The 14,626-nt window shown below is 56.1% G+C and overlaps 4 protein-coding genes across 4 annotated transcripts; 1 reads left to right on the top strand and 3 right to left on the bottom strand.

The window, feature by feature from the left end:
* Position 1: 1 nt before the first annotated feature.
* Positions 2-1,942, bottom strand: CDEST_12308 (Putative ANCHR, B-box-type 1 zinc finger domain-containing protein). Its single transcript, XM_062928464.1, has 2 exons — positions 1,541-1,942; positions 2-1,458 (listed from the first exon to the last, which is right to left on the bottom strand). Exons 1-2 carry the CDS (start codon positions 1,630-1,632, stop codon positions 216-218), a joined length of 1,335 nt encoding a protein of 444 aa, XP_062784515.1. The 5' UTR covers positions 1,633-1,942; the 3' UTR covers positions 2-215.
* Positions 1,943-3,575: 1,633 nt separating this feature from the next.
* On the top strand, positions 3,576-4,580 carry CDEST_12307 (uncharacterized protein; the record flags this gene model as incomplete). Its single annotated transcript, XM_062928463.1, has 2 exons — positions 3,576-3,943; positions 4,010-4,580. 2 exons carry the CDS (start codon positions 3,576-3,578, stop codon positions 4,578-4,580), a joined length of 939 nt encoding a protein of 312 aa, XP_062784514.1.
* A 326-nt stretch (positions 4,581-4,906) lies between these two features.
* CDEST_12306 (Putative uracil-DNA glycosylase, uracil DNA glycosylase family 2) lies at positions 4,907-6,413 on the bottom strand. Its single transcript, XM_062928462.1, has one exon. It carries the CDS (start codon positions 6,024-6,026, stop codon positions 4,914-4,916), a length of 1,113 nt encoding a protein of 370 aa, XP_062784513.1. The 5' UTR covers positions 6,027-6,413; the 3' UTR covers positions 4,907-4,913.
* A 303-nt stretch (positions 6,414-6,716) lies between these two features.
* CDEST_12305 (Putative glycoside hydrolase family 47, six-hairpin glycosidase-like superfamily) lies at positions 6,717-10,417 on the bottom strand. The gene is made up of 2 exons (XM_062928461.1): positions 10,000-10,417; positions 6,717-9,942 (listed from the first exon to the last, which is right to left on the bottom strand). Exons 1-2 carry the CDS (start codon positions 10,159-10,161, stop codon positions 6,901-6,903), a joined length of 3,204 nt encoding a protein of 1,067 aa, XP_062784512.1. The 5' UTR covers positions 10,162-10,417; the 3' UTR covers positions 6,717-6,900.
* Between the last annotated feature and the right edge of the window lie 4,209 nt (positions 10,418-14,626).

The raw sequence follows: 14,626 nt of genomic DNA, 5'->3' as shown, positions 1-14,626 counted from the left end.
CAGCACTAGGCCACTGGAGGTCGGAAGGAAACGCCGGCGAAAACACAGGTTAGAAAACAAGCATAATCGCATGTAAGGAAATGGTCTAAGGAAGGAAGCGTGGGACTTGTATTTGATCACTATTTTGTCATGGCACACGGCGACGGGAGGGCCCGGGTTTGTAATACTTGTAAACGACACAGAATGCTTTAATATTTTATTTCGTCTCGTCTCCTTCATGAAGTCCCCAGCATAACTCTCCTCTGGTTGTCCTTTTTGGGCTTGACGAACCTGACTGCCTTGTGCGTTCGATCGTCGAAGGCTGCGGCGGGGCCGACATGCATCTCGTGCCAGCATCTCGCGCAGTACACATCCTCGCAGCCCAGGCACTGCAGCGTGGCATCCTCCAGACACACCGTACACCACGTCTCGGCGTCCTCGTCGGTGTATCCCGTCTTGGAGGTCAGCCGCTTCGCCGCGCGATCAGTAGGCTGGAACGTAGGGGCCGAGGGCAACCCCATGGCATCGGACGATGAACCCAGACCGCCCAGGGCAGCCATACGTGCGGTGATGTCGTTGTCGAAATCAGATTCGGCGTCGTGTTTTGGCGCGCCCAAGGGTACAGAGGGAAGAGAGAGGCCGCCTGGGCCGTCGTCGTCTGCCTTTGGCGCCGCGAAGGTCGAGGGCACAGACGGGAGAGAGAGCCCCAAATCACCGTCGCCGTCACCCTCATTGTCGTCCTGTGAGAACCTGTGGTTCTCATGACCGGGAGCAGATTGACTTCTGCCTGGGCTAGGCGGGCCAGGCATTTTCTCGGATCGGGAATTCAACTTCGCATCATCAAGAGCCTGGGAGAGTAGATTCTCCACCTCACGGCTCATCACTTCGCCGTCGGATTCATCGTCACTATGGGCATCACGCGCCCCTTCGCACTCGCCAGCAGAACCCTTCCGAGACAGGGCCCGCTGATCCACAGAAGTCTTGGAGAGCTCTTCCAGAAGGGAATTCACCTTGGCGGACTCAGACTTGGGGTCGAAACGCCATCGGCTTTGCGGAGCAGACACATCAAGGACATCTTCGTCGCTAAGAAGATCTTCAAGTGTCTTATCGTCCGTCCGCAGAAGGGGATCAACATCGTCCTCCGATTCCGCGTGGACGGCTGGCAGGGCCGGCGCGGGCGACGGCGCGGGCGATCTGGAGGATGTCTGGGGCGGTGCAACCGTCGCAGGCTCTGTGCGAGGCAGCCGGGCGGAGTCTCGAGACGTGGATGGCAAGCTTGCGGGTTCTCCGCGGGTGAGGTAGGTCTTTTGGTGACCGAGATGAGAGTTTGCGGTGACCTTTGCGGCCTGTGGCTGCGCAGTAAGACGAGACTCCTCGCGCTCTGGAGTATTCCTCAGAGACCGCAGTCTAGCTGCCAGTGCATCTTCTTTCGAGGCCGGCTTTGCTGGCTCGATGCCCGTGAGTGAGACCTTCAGTGCACTTTGAGAAACCTTAGCGTTTGTGTTCTAGCCGTGGTTCCCGAAGTCACCGAGAAAGTGTTTATCTTTTTGGTATTATTTACTTTGATGATCGGTTGAATGACACTCCGGAACCTATCCCGCCCTTCAGCGCGCTCAGGCGGTCCAGTAGGCTATTATCGTTGGGGCTGGCCATGCCTGGAAAAGGAAAGGGGGATGTTTGCAATATGTAGGTAGTTGATTGAGACGAAAGAGCGGGGTTGGTGATAGGATTTGATCAGATGCTGGATGAGTTGGTGAGTGTTTCGGTTTGAAGGGTCGCCAGAAATGTCTCGGCGGTCGCCCGATCACTGAGGAAACAGTTTGAAAAGTGGCGCAAGGCAGCTCGCAAGGCATCCAGGGGACCAAAGGTCGGTTGGTGGCTGCAGAATCAATCTGGGCGATGGAGCCGGCCGCATGAGTTTGTCGATATTCCCACGAGACAACAGGGCTCTCGTCCCTCGTGGGATAGGCTGCACAGACGAGCAGTCGATGGTCGGGCGAGGGAGAACTCAAAGGGCTTTGACTGGTGTGTCAGCAAATGATGAGCCAGACACGGAGGAGTATGTGGAGATACGATCATTGTCTGACCACTTCAACATTGACTTCCATTGGTACAATCGCGTTGTGATAGGCTGTACAGAGCTGCACCGCCTCAGAAGCCTATCCGTCCACCGCGTTTTGGCCACCGATTAAGCTTGAATAAGCGAGGAGATGTAGACTTCACAATCCCTGGGCCTCCATTAGGCAGAGACCTGCTTCCCAGCTCTGCCGTGGCTGTGTCCCAAAGGTACCTTGCAAGCCTACGGTGCCGCCTGCCAAAGTCACTTAACAGACAGGTGATTCCCTACCTCTACTCAGGCTAGGCTCTAGGTGGGCGTCGCCCGATGGTGCCTAACAGGTGCCGCTCAACCTCCCTGTTATTCTTACCAATCTAGCAGTCGCCGTCATCTCTGGGAAAGGCGCACCGGCTGAAGTGCTCGTCGCCCACATGTAGATTTTGCCGCTGCTTTCCACATCGTTGCGGAGGTCGGTCACGCCTACCCGCAAACGGTCTAAATGGGTTGCACGGCTTCCCCACGGGATTGCTGGTTGACCGCCACAAACGGACCGACGTGAATCCTCGTGCATGACTGCGGATTCCATTTACGCCCCCCATTGAGAACAGTAAGGCGCAGCCATCCTTGGCCCCTTGTGGGTTGCAAGCTTTTCGATGAACACGGTCTCGATGGAGGCTGCCGCCTGAGCCTATGGGGCTACCTTTGCTCCTTCTCTTGATGACCTTTGGGCCATGTCGTTCGAAACTGGAGACAAGCTGGATATTTAATTCCAACGCGTCGTCCCCTCCGTCATCCTTCTTTCCGCCTTCGAGAACATCATCTCGCGGAGTTCACACCTATCACCTCTAAGGAAACAGACCAGGGCCCCCTTGCTTGCATCATCATCATCGACTTGGTCATTCTCTATCCGTCGGCCTTACAAAAAACCAGCACCTCAATACGTTCCGGACAAGGTCGCAGCACCACCATACCCATAGACCCCTTCCCCCCTCGACTGGGTGACTTCATTGCGCATTCATCCAATCGTAAACCCCCTTACAGAGCCAAGACATTGAGCCAAGGGCGGGAACACAAGCACGAGAGCGACCGTCAACGCTGCACTCACACGTCAACGGGCCTGGCAGTTTTCCCGGTCATCCGTCATAATCTGACTTAGTCGGTGGCAACCATTCAGTCGATTACACATCGACTTACGGGGTCCCTCGTCAGTCCGAAGAAACCATCCCTGTTTGGTGGGCGGGCAGGCACACACAGCACGGCGCATCTCTTGGCACCTGACACGCCCGACCTTTCTTTGAAACGGGAAAGAGACAAAATCACCCTCGTTCCCGCTCCGCCAACGCATCGCGACCCTAATTTTCTGCACTTTTCTTACCATCGGAAATTTTACGTACCTTATCCACTTCCCTAAAATCAACTCTTGTCCCTCCGTATCTGAAGTTATACGAGGATTCCTCATCATCACACACCCGTATTGGTTGGAAACCAATAGCCGAGGATCCTTTACATACGTTATCGAACAATCGAACAAACAAGCGAGATGAGACTGGACATTGCAGTCGTCGCGCTGACGCTATTCGCGCCCGCCTGGGCTGCAGCCATCGACTCCGGTGTCCACGGATCAAACGTCGCTGTCCTCGCCCCCAAAGCAGAGCGTGACAACTCCAAGCAAGACGAGAAGCTATGGAAGCGCAAGGGTGGCGGTGGAGGCGGCGGCGGTCGCGGAGGAGGGTCATCAGGTGGGTCCCGCTCGGGAGGTGGTAGTCGCACTGGCGGTTCTTCTGGTGGTTCCCGTTCAGGCGGCTCCAGCTCCGGCTCTGGCTCGGGCTCAAGCTCATCTCAAGGTGGTTCAGGTTCAGGTTCAAGTTCTGGAGGTTCTCGAAGTGGTGGCTCCGGCGGTGGCTCCAGGTACGGGTCTTCTGGACACCCCCATTCCGGCTCTTTAGGCAACAGGCAAACTAACGGTGCATCAAGTACATCGAGAGGCGGCTCTCGCGACAACGCTGGTGGAGCGACGAGGACGGGTAGCGGACCGGCTCCTGCCTACGGCGGCGGCAGATACTACGGTGGTGGTGCGACGGTTCCTTATCGGGCCGGTGCATCGAGAGGCAGCATGGTACCGTTCTTCCTTGTTGGCGGTGCTGCCCTGGCCTTCTGGCCCGGTCTCTGGCTTGCTGGCGCACACATGTACCCCTACAGCCATCCTTACCGCTACTACAACCAGACGGCGCGCGAGAACCAGACGAAGGCAGTCCTCTGCGGCTGTGCCGACGATTTGCCTTGTGGCTGCGAGGAAAACAACGCTACCGATTACATGAACTCGCTCCTCGGCAACGGAAGCTACGATGGCCTGAACAAGTCTGTCGTCAACATCGGCTTGGTCAACGGCACAGAGACCATTCTTATCAACGGTACTCTGCCCTACGGCACGACTGCTGCTGGCGGTGACGAGGAGGTTGGTTCCGCCGCCTTCAGGAACGCCGTGGAGGCTCTTGGTTTCTGGCCCGTCGCGGCGGTTGTTCTGGCGACGGTATTCGTTGCCTAGTGATGCTGATGGTAAAAGCTGGCGATCATGGGTGGTGTACATTATGACGGAATATCGCACAAATGGGTCGGCTGTATGACTTTTTTAGAGTTTTTGGAGTTGAGCGTGATACCCAACTGAAGCTCGATGGGTCTTAATGAGTAAAAAACGACTCTTCAACTATAATTCAGGAAACATTAAGTTTGCAAACATGAGCAAGAAACCTCGTGGTGCAGCTGTATGTTGATTAAGTAACGTACATCTACGTTATATAGTCGTTCATTTGCGCCAAGCGGTGAATCAAATCACATGGTCCCACAGTTTAGCAGTCGGTTCATGCATTGTAAATAGTCTTCACCCACCCCTTGTGCTCTTCTGAGCCCGTCTCATCTCACACCACTCTCCCAACTCTCTCCAAATTCTCTCCTTTTCTGCCGGACGAAGCGTAGCAGCCAGCCCGCTCGTGCTCGTAGCAACAAACACCCTCGCTCCAGCCCATGCATCGTTTGGCGCCTCACCGCCACCTTCCTCCTCCCGCTTGACGACAACGCCCATGCTCTCCCCCTCGTCTTGCCAACCGTACCGAAACTCCTCCTTCCGGATCCCCCTCCCGTGCCTGACGCGCCAGATGCTCTCCCAGATCCCCTTGCCAACGACGCAGACCACCTCGGGGCGGCAGCCTCTGATCTTGTCCTCTAACACGTCGACGCCCTCGTCCATCTCCGCCTTGGACAGCTCGGCGCCATTGCGGCTCGGGCGGGAGACGATGTTAGTGTTACCCAGGCCGTAGAGGCGCGGCAGTTCGCGGTCCTCGGTGGGCGAGCACAGGCGCGGCGTGATGCCCGAGGAGTGGAGGAGCTTCCAGAAGAGGTTGGAGGGGTGCGCGTAGGCGTGCCCGAGGGCGGCGGTGCGCAGGCCCGGGTTCAGCCCCACGAAGAGGACCAGGAGTCCGGGGGCGAGGATGTCCGTCAGCGGCGGGAGGTGGGCGTAGGTCGACGGCGGGGCGTAGCCTGTTGCTTTGCGCTTGCGTTTCGGCCTCGCCCCGGGCGTTTGGGCGGCCGGTGTCACGGTACTTGAATATGGGACGAGGGCGAGGCCGTCGGAGTCCCAATCCAGGGGTTCGGGTTTCGGCGTGAGTATACTGGGGGCCGACGTGGACGAGGACGCCAGGGGTTCCGGCGTCGACACCCGCGCGTGCCTGGCGCAATTGCTGCCGGCGGCGGTGCGATGTCTGGTGACGTGGTTCGGGGACGGGACGGGGCCGAGTGGGGTTGACCTACGGGAACTGCGGCGGAGCGGCGCGGGGGAGGATGGGGGTCGGTGGCTTGGTTTCGCGGGCAGCAAAGGTGAGCCCCCGCCGGGCGGTGGGGGCGCCGTCGGGCTGAACATGTACTCCTGAAGCTGCAGGCGCCCCTGGAAGCTTGCGGCCTTTGGCTCCGGTTCTTGGCCAAAGAATGGAGACTCCATGGCTTCCCACGTCTTGGCTTGGTTCCTCGAGATTGCCGGGTTTCGGTTGTGTTGCGACGAACGAAACGGACCACCCGACTTTGAAGCAGCTGGAGGTCCCCCTTCGCCGTCTGGTGGAATACGCCGTGACGGGGTTTATGACCTGCTTGCTCCAGGCAGTGAAGCAGCCGCTCTGGTATTAGAGGCGAAGTTGTTGGAAAAAGAGGCTGGCGTTAGGGCGGCGTGGCGTTGGAGGATGGACTGAGAGCGAGCGAACTGTGAACAAAATAGTAGGTCGGCGATGTAGCCGGACTGAGGAATGGCTTTCCGCCACCAGCCAAAGTTGCCACTGTGCTGGAGTTTAGTTCAGGGGAGAGATTCACATTACCAAAGCAGAACTTCATACATAAGATGACATTTAGGACCCACAAAATGTGACCTGGAATGAGTTGCTCGACTCGGTACCTCTTGAAGTGACACAGAAGCACCCCTCTGTCTCTTGGACATCTCTTCCGGGGCCACAGCGTCCACGGGTAGTGTTGTGGTCTGGTTTGGTCTAGGTAGATTAACATTTCTCTCTTACACTGATTAAGGCCAGAGGAGAGGATATTTTCGCTTCACACCAGCGCCTGAATATGCAAGTCACACTACCACATAATTCACCTGGCACTGGATGAATCGGCAACGAAGCAGTCGCCACGAGGACCTTGAGATGAGATTGCAATTCTATATTCAAGGCGAGATGCGGCTCAGAAACTCCTCCACAAGTGGTATCTATCATGCACCCCGATTCCAGACCCCATATATACACTGTTACGCTATGCCCCTAGAAAACTCCATGAACCCTTAATGAGAAATAACTGCATCCTGGCGCACGGCACACTTCCGGCTCCTCTCATAGAACTATGATGTTGTCCACCCTCCGTCCTTGCGTCTCGATAAAGTACTTCCTGCGGACGCCCACCCCCAGAGCGTTTCCAAACTTCTCGTAAGCCTCAGGTCCACCACCGCGAATCATCACCATGGCAATGGGATGCGGCCGCCGCAGTCCCGCCGGGGTGATTTGCTCGACATCGAGATGAGGTTTGATCATGTCGTACTCCCACAAGTCTGGGGCGCTTAAGACATAGTTGGTCTCTAGCTCATCCTCGTCGACGATGATGACGAGCTGCAGGGAGCGTGCCGATGGGGTGTAGGAGGGGATATTAGCCATCTTCTCGCTGAATGAGCAGCCCCCCCGGCGCATGACGATGACTTGGTGATGACGCGGCGCCTCATCCGGCAGGCGGCCGTCGCAGCCAAGACCGGCGCGGTACACTGTCTGCCACGGAAGGCTCGGCGGGGTGTCGTCGGCGGGAATGGACGCGTCGGGGATATCGGGGAGCGGAACCGCTCCCTTGCCCACGGCCAAGGCACCCATGTAACTCTCGACATGGAACTCTGCCTGATCCCCTGCGGGATGAGGCGCCGGCGTATTGGTGGGGTCGAAGACCGATGTGACAGCGCGGATCATGGACTTCAGCATAGACCTGTAGGCAGTGTTCATGCTCTTGCCCGCAGCTTGGTCTTCCGCAAGTTCAGATCTGGCCTCTTCGGTGAGCTGAACCTGGTCGTCGAGATCGCCAATGTCAACTTCTAATCCCTCAGCTGGCACGGGAGCGCTGGCGTTACGCTCCTCCGGTTCTCCGTGCATCATGACGAGCTCAACGAATCCGTTGTACCGAACGCGGTTAAAGAGAGGGTCGGTGATGCCCTTCAGAAGATCTGCGTCGATGTGGACTGGTTCGTCTCGTCCTAGAGGCATGTGGTTAACCTGCGTAACCCGCCAGGTATGATCATAGGCAGAGTCGAAGGAGTCCTCTTGTACAAAATGGACTTTCAGCCCGCTCAGAGCAGATATCCTGACGCCCACAGGTGTTTTGAAGGCGGCAGTGTTTGCGAAAAGGTTGTTGAAGGCGCTGCCGACACTGCCTTGTTGGATGCTTGACGGGAATTCGATGATGAGCGTAGGCTTGAAAGGCAACGCCGCGCAGGTGCCGTTGTCTGGAATGAGAGATCGCGGCAACGTCCAAGGGAAGAAGGTATGGTTTGCTTTGTATCTGGAAATGGACCCATTGCTTCCTTTGCCTGCAGAGACGAACTCTACACCACTCCGCGGATTGGAGATAGTGTGGAGGTTGACGAAGCTTGCCGCGTGAAAGACGTCGCGCCGCGCGGCAAGAACCGACCCTGTCAAGGGGACTTGTTTTGTGGGAGCAGGGCAGGTGTTTGTAAAGTTCTCGTCATAGTAAACATCGACGCTCGTGGCCTGCTGGCGGTAATTCGGCTTTTTCTTCGGCTTCGTCCTTCGTCGAGGGATAATTAGAGGATGCGCCTCGGTTGTGAAAACATAAGCAGCATCAAGCTTGTTCAAGGGGTGCTCTGGGTCGAAAAGCAAGTATAGGTACTTGGTTGTTTCGCCCAAGAAAAAGCTCTGCATGCGGTCGGCCTTCTCCCCTGTGTCGACGTTCTGCAGTCCGGACCAACCGCACTTTGTGTAACATAACCTCTTGATGTCACTTAGAACCATCTCTCCGACGTGTACATACCACGGGTCATTCGTAGCACGGTACAGGTAGTAGTTCGACTCGATGAACTCAGGTCGACCAGGCCACCAGCCGATGCCGGAATCAACCTGTCGGTCGCGTACCGACCATCGTTCGGGTAAAGCACCATAGCGAGTCCAGAGCGCTGTGTAGAGCAAGTTGGCTTCTTCGGCCTCCTCAACTTCGCCGGCCATAGCAAGCAGGCCGGGATAAAATGCGGCGAGGCTGTCAATCCAGCTCGTGAAAGCGTATCCACGGGTACGGTGGCCCGTCATATAGTATGGGTGATGCGCGTCATTATATAAATGACGCTTGATGGCCGCATGTGCATGGTGCCAGGCCTCCAGAAACGCCCCTGCGGAGTTTTCCTCCGGCGTCAACGGCGTATCGTGCAGCGTGTTGGGATCGAGCCACTGTCGGTCCGTGGGTGGCTCTGATATCGTGATGTTCGGGAGCTCATGGCCAGACAGCAGGATATGGCTTTTCAGGGCATATTCGAAGAAACTGTCAATGCCAGCACCTATTCCCGCGTCGAAACTGACCCATTCGCCTTTTTCAGGGTCGATAGCGTTTCCAATAAGACCTATCTCGCTCTTGGCTTTCCAGACGGCCCAAAACGCTCGCTTGGCCAACTGCTCGAATCTTGGATCGCCCGTGAGCCGGCTGAGGACAGTGAACTCCAAAACGAGACTTCCTGCGCCGGCGCTGCACGTGTCCGTTTTCTCGTTCGTAGCTCGAGGCGAGTCTGGGTCATCTCGGGAGACTTTATGGAGCGGGGAGTTGACGTAGAACGGAATGCCGTGTCGCAAGTTGACCCTCGGGTACGGTAGACCTGTCTTTGTGTAGAACGCCGGCAGAAGTCGCTCCGCGAGATCCAACGCTAGCCTTAGAAGTTGGCCATCATACTTGAAACCGTTCGGCCAGGATACCGGATGCAGCTCCAATGGGTCCGACTCCTCGTCCTCGTTGAAAACGTGGCCTGGGTTGTAGCCCGGTATGGGTAATTCTCCGACGGCGAACAGGTGCGCGCTCAGCAAGCCGCCTACCCCTCTAATGACCGTCTCGAAGACCTGTACTTTGCTGTCAAGATCAAACCCTCGTGCTCTTCGTCCTTTCCCAGAAGGGCCTCGTCTGCCGTCTCCGTAGTATTCCACGAAAGCCGTCACGCTCTGCTGGAATTCCTGCAAGGCCCATACAGCGGTGTTTTGATCAGACGGAGTGCCGGCAAGTATCGCCAAAGTCGATAAGCTGTCGATGAGGGTAAGGGAGTAGTTCCCGAGGACATCATTGAGATCGTAGTTTCCGGGATTCGCGGGATCGCGCGTGAGTGGGGTGCAAGAGATCGGTCGCAGCTGTGAGAAAGGGTTAGGTTGGTACGGATATGCTTGTGACACCTTGCGAAGACGTACCTCATCTTCCGGAAACGCAATGCGCATGTAGTTGTCCCATCCATGGTGGAAGACCTGTGTGGTCGCGTTTCGAAGTTCCGCGAGGCGGGCAGGGCTGATCGCGGACACGGCTAGGGGCCATAGAAGACACAGGTGAGCCAGGACAAGTAGTTGCGATAGCATGGTGATGCTATCTGCTTGGAACCTAGGCACTGAGCAGGGTTCCCATCAATGAGCGGGCTGCCAGCGGCAGGTGCCTCTCGATTTATGCGCGACTGAAGACGACGGTCGTCATGGAGATTTAGGCCATTCAACAAGCGACGATTCAAGGAAATAGCATGAATATCACCGAGAATTAAATCGACAGTGCAAAAGAAGAAGAGAAAGAAGAGAAAGACGGCTGAATTGAAAAGTATGGCTTCCGTTGGTAGGTCTCGTGCCTCCTTTGACGTGGAATTTTGAAATGGGATGCGATGTCTGTCATCTTCCTCCAATTGGTGGGGCTGCTGACTCAGCACCAAGCCGCCGGATGGACGCTGCACCTCAACTTCTGACGTTCGCCATGTTCTGAGACTGGACGAACGTGTCTTGAGTCAGGCATCGTATACATCGTGGCCTTCTAGAAGACAAGCTCGGGGAGGCCGGTGGGAAGGTTTTTTTCCCCTTTGGCTTTGGTCACTGTTGAACCAATGTCTGATCCTAGAGGGTAGGTTGCCTCCGATTTCCCAGTGCAATAATGGCAGCCACCACTTGCTGAATAATATGGAAAACGTAGGATGAACACAAACACGATGTCATCGTAAGGTATGATGCTACTGCTTAGATGCATTCTTCCAGCTTCTGTCGCAGAGCGAGAGCGGTTGCCAGACACCTAGTCTTTTGATAAAGTTCGATAAGCTGGTTTTCGCCCGAGTTCTGCGCCCACAGCCTTGATGTACGCTTGGTAGCTAAATCAGAGATGCAAACCGCAAGTCGATTGCCGTACAGTCACTTTTCGTAACCAAATCATGATTGGCCCACTTTGGGGAGGGGGCAGGGAGTCGAGCCAGACGGGATGCTGAGTACGATGTAGGGGGCATTTAAGTAGCACCAAGGTTAGGTTTGTTGAGAAAGTATACTATTAAAGATCAAGGATCCAAGATACATCTTTCTCGCCACTACTGTACCTACCTGTGAAAGAAGAGCTGCTACTTATCTTCCTTATCGCCTAACTTTAATAACTCACCGTCTTTAGAACAAGGTGCGGCCAGTGCGCCCGGGCGCTAGTTGGAGCTTCCCTTCCAACTCCACAGCGCCAAAATCCTTCGATTTCAACCTCATCGAAAACCATCATGTCAGTAGGTGCTTACAACCACGAGCGCTAGGCGCGCCGCATAAGCGCAAACAACCTTTGTCGATGCTACCTTTCATCGATTTTATGCTTCCGGGCAGTGTTCAGGAGAACATCTACGCAAAGTACACTGACTTCGCACCCCCTGGGCACAATGCTGGTCTTGGCCGCAGTGACCTCCACATCATCAAGTCACTTTGATCACAGCCGTTTCCGCGCCAGTTCCAGGCAGCATCGGAAGAGAACCCTCTTCGACATGGGAATTCCTCGGCAGCGTGATATTTCAAACCAGGGTTGTGTCCGGCTGTGATGTCCATCCTGTTCGCTTGAGTCACAGCTGGGGGCGTTTGCGCTTCAACTGGAGGTGGCCGCCCAAACTGGTCGCGCAATGCCTGCGCACACTGCAAGGCCAGTTCGGGCGTCCATGGCCCAAGGCTCCCACACTCGGAAACCGGCCACTCGCAACGATGTTTCGAACAAGGCACTGTCCTCAACCAGCTCTTCTGCAGCCCCAAGGACTGCGACGTCGAGACTGGGAAGCGGCACTGGGGTGGAACACTGCTCTCGTCGACGGGGTCGCTCTCAGTTGCCAGGAAACGATCAACAGACAACTTGGCGCTGGCTCTGATACGTGGTTGAAGCGATGCCGGCTGAAGTCCGAGGTTGCAGCAAGAATCCCCTGACAACCCAGATCATAACTTCGCCGTTTGGAACGCCCGCAATCCAGGATCTTCCATCACGTACACGGCTTCTCGTCCCCCCTGGCTATTCTGACGACACACCCGTGACCCAACACCAGACCTTCTTGTCATTGTCTTGTGCGGGGCAAGGCCCCAAGCCTTCGCGGTGGAGAGTCGGAGATCATGAATCCCCCTGGTCGGTGGCGCAGAATCAGAACTTCTTGCGCTTCCCAATATTCCAGGTAATCAGTAGAGCATTTCCTCTCCACTTGTCACAGTGGCGGGGCGTGCCGTGAGTGCCGGGAGGCAGAAACGCAGAAACCTCGGCTGCGGGCGCACTGCTTTCTCCCGCACCCATTGCCTTTTGGGGGTGGGGTCTACATCGTTCGATATCGACTGCGAGAAGGCAAACCAGTCATTTAGGCACCGGGGCTGTTTCGAGGATTCCAAAACAGGCAGGAGAAAGGCGACTTGGATACCATAGCGGAACAAGAGCGGTTTCGTCTTCACCGACTTTGAACCCGATACTCTGGATCCGGGCCTGCAGAGAAGCAAAAGTAACGGGGGGGAAAGGGAGGTAGGTGCTGCAAGAGCTCTGAGACAAAGAGCGTGTTTTCCGTCACTCCATTGGCAGTCAACGTGGAGAAAGGTGAGCGCCTACTGGTGGGAAAAGAAGAGAAGCGATGGGGTCTGCTGGCGCTGCTGACGCAGTGGTTGAGCACGCGTCCACAGCCGGCTTGCTTGCTGGCCTCGCTGAATGGAACGCTGCAACTCGGCCTGTGAGAGAGAAGATATACCCGGCCGGCGGTTCCATCCTGCGATTCTCATTCGTCCCGAGAAGACGGATGACGATGTTACTGGTCGGCTTTCGCATGTGTAGTGGCTTAGCCGCTGCGGGTGTGAATTACCGGCCACTTCTTCGCTGGCCTGCGATGATCTGGCATCACATTCCGGATGCAGTGCCTGGCAGGCGGAGGTGATGAATGGCATGATTGCCTTTTTGGCCTGGCATACGCGCTTCGCGCTTCGCGCTTCGCCGTTGGAACGAAGTCGAAAGACTGCTTGAGTAGGCGCAGAGTCGGTTGAACGTCGTTGACAAGCTAACCCCGTGGCCGGCACTCCACGGCTGCAGTCGACAAAGACGTTGGACTTGTGGGAAGGGTATCATGCATACACATTATACAGGGAAACAAAACTCCACGAAAAGGCGGCGGCCGACAATGGTGTGAGGTGACAAACAAACCCGCAGTCTGGACAGATCGCCGAGAAAGTAGTGTGGACGGCGACAAGGTTAGCCTGCCTGGGCGTGAGACAGGTTGCAGGAGAAGGCTACATCGCTCTGGCAATGGCAGCTCAGCCCAGTCCCAAAATTCCCATTGCGGTCGATCAACACCCTCGGCTCAATCTCTCCTGGAGTCGTTCTCCATCCCACCCCTCTCCCGGTCTCTTGGGGGCGGCTCTTGGGAACAACCGGCTATCAGAGACCGCGGCCGCCGTCTCTGGTATGTAGCGTAGGAAACGCTTGACGTTTATGGGCCCCAACTAACGGCCTGAGTCATCGGCGAAAAAAAAACACCCTTTTAACCACAAACTTACCAGCAGTTAGTAGCGTAGGAAACGACTGGAAGCCTCCGAAGCAATCTCGTGGTTTACGAGAAAGCAAAGTCAAGTCAAAATTTCTCTAGCGTCGAGCCCGACTCCGCGGGGACCCGTTGATGGACGTGGGCGATTTTCCCCTCCACAGTCCACAAACACAAACACACACACACCCAATCTCCTTACCTCCGGCTCACACATACAGATGACGAAATGAGCGTTTGCTGGTATATCGCGCGCTGCCCACAGCTCATTTACCGACAGTCTGGAACCGCTGATGAAGTGTCTCTGCAGACCGGATCAGACGTGGACTCGAAAGGTGGGGGCTCGCTGTGGTGTACCTAGACTGTATGAATAGCTCGCTTCTCCCTTGGATGCACCGCTCCACAAAAGGCGTACGAACAAGAACAGGGAGATGGCGCAGACTCCGCGATACTTGGTCCGCGCGAAGGGCAGAGGAGCGCGCTGTTAACCAAACACCCCGAAGGCCCCGGTGACATCTCGCAGGTACGTGCCTTTCGCCATATCTCATTGTGGTCGGTGTCTCTAGTCCTCCCACCTTTCCCGTTCGTGATATCTCTGACGTCCTTCGTCGTCGTCGTCGTCGTCATCGCCGTCGGAATGTCACCTAGTACCATAGATGATACCAGAGGAAGGGTGGTAGAGGGGAGTAGAGTAAACTAAGGCGCGTCGCAGGACCGATGGCCAAGCTTACATCCGTCCGGCCTATTTTTCTTCCCTTTCTCTCTCTCTCTCTCTCTCTCTCTCTCTCCTCTTCTTTTCTGGTAGTGGCATGCCTGGAAGAGGGACCGGGGAACCGGAGGAGTATCGGGGATACGCACGCACCACCAGTAACGTATCACACCGAAAACCCTTCAGGGTTCATGGTGTTCTCGTCAGTTGTGATTTGCAAAACAGGGGTTCATCACATCTTTCGTCACTCTCACTCTCACTCTCACTCTCCCTCTCCCCTCCCCATTTTCCGGCCCCCGGCTGTGATTGTGCCTCCTATTCCCTCTCCCTCTCGCTCGCCGAGTCCTTC

Source organism: Colletotrichum destructivum, chromosome 8 (genome assembly GCF_034447905.1).
Source record: "Colletotrichum destructivum chromosome 8, complete sequence".
Taxonomy (NCBI): Eukaryota; Fungi; Ascomycota; class Sordariomycetes; order Glomerellales; family Glomerellaceae; genus Colletotrichum; species Colletotrichum destructivum.
This window is presented reverse-complemented; position numbering and strand designations above follow the sequence as displayed.

Coding starts and splice junctions, on each gene's coding strand:
- CDEST_12308 (XM_062928464.1), bottom strand. CDS start 1,632: ATGGCCAGCCCCAACGATAATAGCCTACTGGACCGCCTGAGCGCGCTG. Junction 1,459..1,540: donor TCATTCAACCGATCATCAAA/GTAAATAATACC, acceptor GGTTTCTCAAAG/TGCACTGAAGGTCTCACTCA.
- CDEST_12305 (XM_062928461.1), bottom strand. CDS start 10,161: ATGCTATCGCAACTACTTGTCCTGGCTCACCTGTGTCTTCTATGGCCC. Junction 9,943..9,999: donor TTGCGTTTCCGGAAGATGAG/GTACGTCTTCGC, acceptor CCTTTCTCACAG/CTGCGACCGATCTCTTGCAC.
- CDEST_12306 (XM_062928462.1), bottom strand. CDS start 6,026: ATGGAGTCTCCATTCTTTGGCCAAGAACCGGAGCCAAAGGCCGCAAGC.